Consider the following 3,563-nt stretch of genomic DNA (forward strand, 5'->3'; position numbering starts at 1 on the left):
GGGCACTGTCGGAGGGTCAGCGCTGAGGGAGCGGGGCACTGTCGGAGGGTCAGCGCTGAGGGAGCGGGGCACTGTCGGAGGGTCAGCGCTGAGGGAGCGGGGCACTGTCGGAGGGTCAGCGCTGAGGGAGCGGGCACTGTCGGAGGGTCAGCGCTGAGGGAGCGCCGCACTGTCGGAGGGTCAGTGCTGAGGGAGCGGGCACTGTCAGCTGTATCAACTTTAGGATTTCTGTGTTCGTCCACTGGAGGTGACGGATCCCATGTAACTCTTGGTTGAATCTTTTCCTCCTGTGCACTGACTGCTATTTGTACCACAGTCAATGTTGCCTTGATGGCATTTTCCCAAATCTTTTGTTTCGGGGATCATGCTATGCATAAATAGGGCCGTCACAGCGGAACTGTGACCCTACTCAAAAGTAACTTAGCAGTGGAAGAAACTGTTCAGACATTCTGAGGATGTGAATGTTTCCACAAGAATTTACAAATTCTTTCTCTTTCTAGCTAGCATTTCATTTCACACACTCTCAATTGTCATAGAGTGGTGCAGTTCTGACGTATATATGGAGGAAAAGGAGACCATCAATATTTACATACCCTCGTAAACTGAAGCATCAGCTCATGTAATGCACCATCTATATTTTTCCCAATCCATCAGTCCCAGGACAGGGACAGCAGAGGATTGGATACACAGTAAAGCTCTCTCTACTGTTTTAATCTGGTAGTAAAGCTTCTCAACTCTTTAAAAATGAAAGTAAAGCCCTCTCTACACTGTCTCCATGAAATTGTCCTAGGACAGGGACTGCACAGGATCAGATACAGAGTAAAGCTCTCTCTACAGTGTTCCCCAACTAACACCCCCAGGACAGAGACAGCACGGGGTTAAATGCAGTGTAAACCTCCTTCTGCATTCTCCCCCCATCGAACACTCCCAGGATAAGGACAGCACGGGATTAGATACAGATCAAATCTGCCTCCACATTGTCCCCCATCAAACACTCCTAGGTTAAAGACAGCACAGGGTTCGACACAGAGTAAAGCTCTCTGTACACTGTCCCCATCAAACACTCCTAGGACAGGGACAGGTTCAGAATTCCTGTTTTGCACTTCTCTTATCTGTGAGATGGACAGTTTGGGGAGCTGATTCTCACTGGGAGTGTACAATTGCCGTAGACCAGCTTGCACTTGTCACACAATGTTCTTTTGTTGCAGGTAAGACAAAGTGAAGACATGGACAGCTATAGCAGTTTTTCACGAGGCCCCAGCCTCAGAACATCCTCTGTTTCCATTGGGATATCTGATAATTCTGGAATGGATTTCAGCCAGTCTCCCAGGGGAAGAGACACGAATATCCTCACAGGTATTGTGAAGCTCATATTCAGCAGTTGACAGAGATTCATATATTACAATGTGCTTGGCACCAATTGTTACTCTGGTCACTCCTGAGTATATTTGGTACAGAAAATGAGATCCTGTGTTAAAATGGTGCCCTGTAATTTTGTAAAACATTACAAGACAGTTCACAAGACCATCACAAAGTAGAAGTTGACGCTGAACTGTATGGATGAGGCAGCGTGTAAATAGGACCTTAGATAGTGGTTCAGGGTGGGAATTCCAGAACAGGTCTCTGGACACAAAACGTTAACTCTGATTTCTCTCCACAGATGCTGTCAGACCTGCTGAGCTTTTCCAGCAATTTCTGTTTTTGTTTATGATTTCCAGCATCTGCACGTTCTTTCAGTTTTTATACAGATCCCTAGGCATTTGGCATCAATTGGCAGCTTCTAAAACTCCCATATCAATCCAAGCCACAAGTGCTGACAGGTCAGGCTCATGGCGGGAGAAATTTTACAGCAATGTCTGATACAAATCCTCGGATGATGTTTATGTAAGTCGACTTTAATGTCTGACATGGCTCAGTGGGCAAGTAATTAGCTTGCCTTTGATTCATGGGGCTGTGGACTTGAGTGCAAAAATTGTCAATGAAATGCCCAGGGAAGGACAGAGAGAATGTTGCAGTGTTGGAAGGTCAGTATTGAAGGAATGCACTGCCAGTGTCAGTACTGAGGGAGGTCACACTGTTGAAGTGTCAACACTGAGGAAGTGCTGTACTGTTAGAGGGTCGGTGCTGAGGGAAACATCAGAGTGTCAGTGCTGAGGGAGTGCCGCACTGTTGGAAGGTCAGCGCTGAGGGATGAGGCACCCTGTGGAAGGTCAGCACTGAGGGAGCACCACACTACTGGAAGGTCAGTACTCGGGGAGTACTGCACTGTTAAAGGGTCTTGGACTAATATTTACCTGTGAATGAATATAACTATAACAAATAATCCAGTAATGATCACAATGCAGATGGCAACATCATGCTGTGCGCCAGTTGGGTGCTGAGATTCCCTTGTTGGAATAGTCATTGCCCTTTGAGAAAATTACCTTACTAGGTGTAAAAGTGCTTCAGAAATATAACTCTTACTGTTTGTTTTATAAATGCCCCATGTGCTGTTTTGCACAAGGAGTGGAGACCTTCCGAGGCTTCTGATTGAGCCTCATGCTGGAGCTGTTGCGTTTTTGGGGTTTGTTACGTTGTACAGTGAGTGAGTGAATTTTGAACTGATGTATTACCAGCCTCATGTTTAACTTAGTTTTTTTTTCCTGCTGTTTCCTGCACGGATAGAAGTGAGAGAAGATGAATTCAGAGAATTCAGGCGCAACTCAGCAGTCAATTTGGTGAGTGTATATGTGGATGGATGGGAGATCTCGGATAAGTTCCTCTGCGTCTTCTTTTCTCTATGGCCACAGCCTAAATTTTGTTTGAGTTTCAGAATTCAAGCACCTGAGTTCCTTGCTTTGCTTTTAGGAGCCATTAAGTCAGGTGACTGAAAGCTTGGTCAAGGGGGTCGATGGTATGGAGTGTTTTAAAGGAGTAAAGCGAGGTGGGGAGGTTTGGGGACGGGATTCCAAAGGTGAAGGCCCAGGCAGCTGAAGGCACAGCTGCCAATGGTGTAGTGATGGAAAGCAAGGAGAGTCAGAACAATACAAGCACAGAGATCTGCAAGAATGTCAGAACAGGCCAAGACCATTTTATTCTTCAAGCCGGTTCTGCCACGCTAAGATTGTGCATCCTAACCTTTCATAATCTTTCAAAATCTTTCATTCTCAGATTTAAAATTTACCGGTGAGCAAGCATCAGTTGCTGCTTTCAGAGGGCTCTCTGGATTTCCTCCATGCTTAGTTTGTAGAAGTGGTTCCTAATTCCATACCTGAATGATTTTTAAACTCTTTCCCTGCCCTGGACCCACTGACCAGCTGAAACAATTTCTCACTATTCACTATTTCTATTCCCCTTAGTATCTTAAAAACATCTCTGAACCTTCTAAATCTGTAACCTGAGTGTGTGTAAATGCCCTGTATAATTCATCCCTTGGAATCCAGGTATGTATTCTGGATCTTGGAGTGTTGCAAGGGCAGGAAGAGATGACAGAGATAGGGAGGGTTGTAGGGGCTGGAGGGGGTTACAGAGATGGGGAGGGATCTAGGGGCTGGAGGGGGTTACAGAGATAGGGAGGGATGTAG

At 46.0% G+C, this 3,563-nt stretch overlaps 1 protein-coding gene across 1 annotated transcript in view; it reads left to right on the plus strand.

Annotated features, from left to right (window-relative positions):
- Positions 1-1,271: 1,271 nt before the first annotated feature.
- Positions 1,272-3,563, plus strand: part of dnah2 (dynein, axonemal, heavy chain 2) — a 180,086-nt gene continuing 177,794 nt past the window's right edge. Inside the window, exons 1-2 of the mRNA XM_048620015.1 lie at positions 1,272-1,356; positions 2,665-2,717. Of these exons, the coding sequence (XP_048475972.1) occupies positions 1,308-1,356; positions 2,665-2,717 (102 nt within the window). The 5' untranslated portion in view covers positions 1,272-1,307. The remainder of the gene's footprint in view (positions 1,357-2,664; positions 2,718-3,563) is intronic.

This window comes from Rhincodon typus, chromosome 45 (genome assembly GCF_021869965.1).
Source record: "Rhincodon typus isolate 14 chromosome 45, sRhiTyp1.1, whole genome shotgun sequence".
Taxonomy (NCBI): Eukaryota; Metazoa; Chordata; class Chondrichthyes; order Orectolobiformes; family Rhincodontidae; genus Rhincodon; species Rhincodon typus.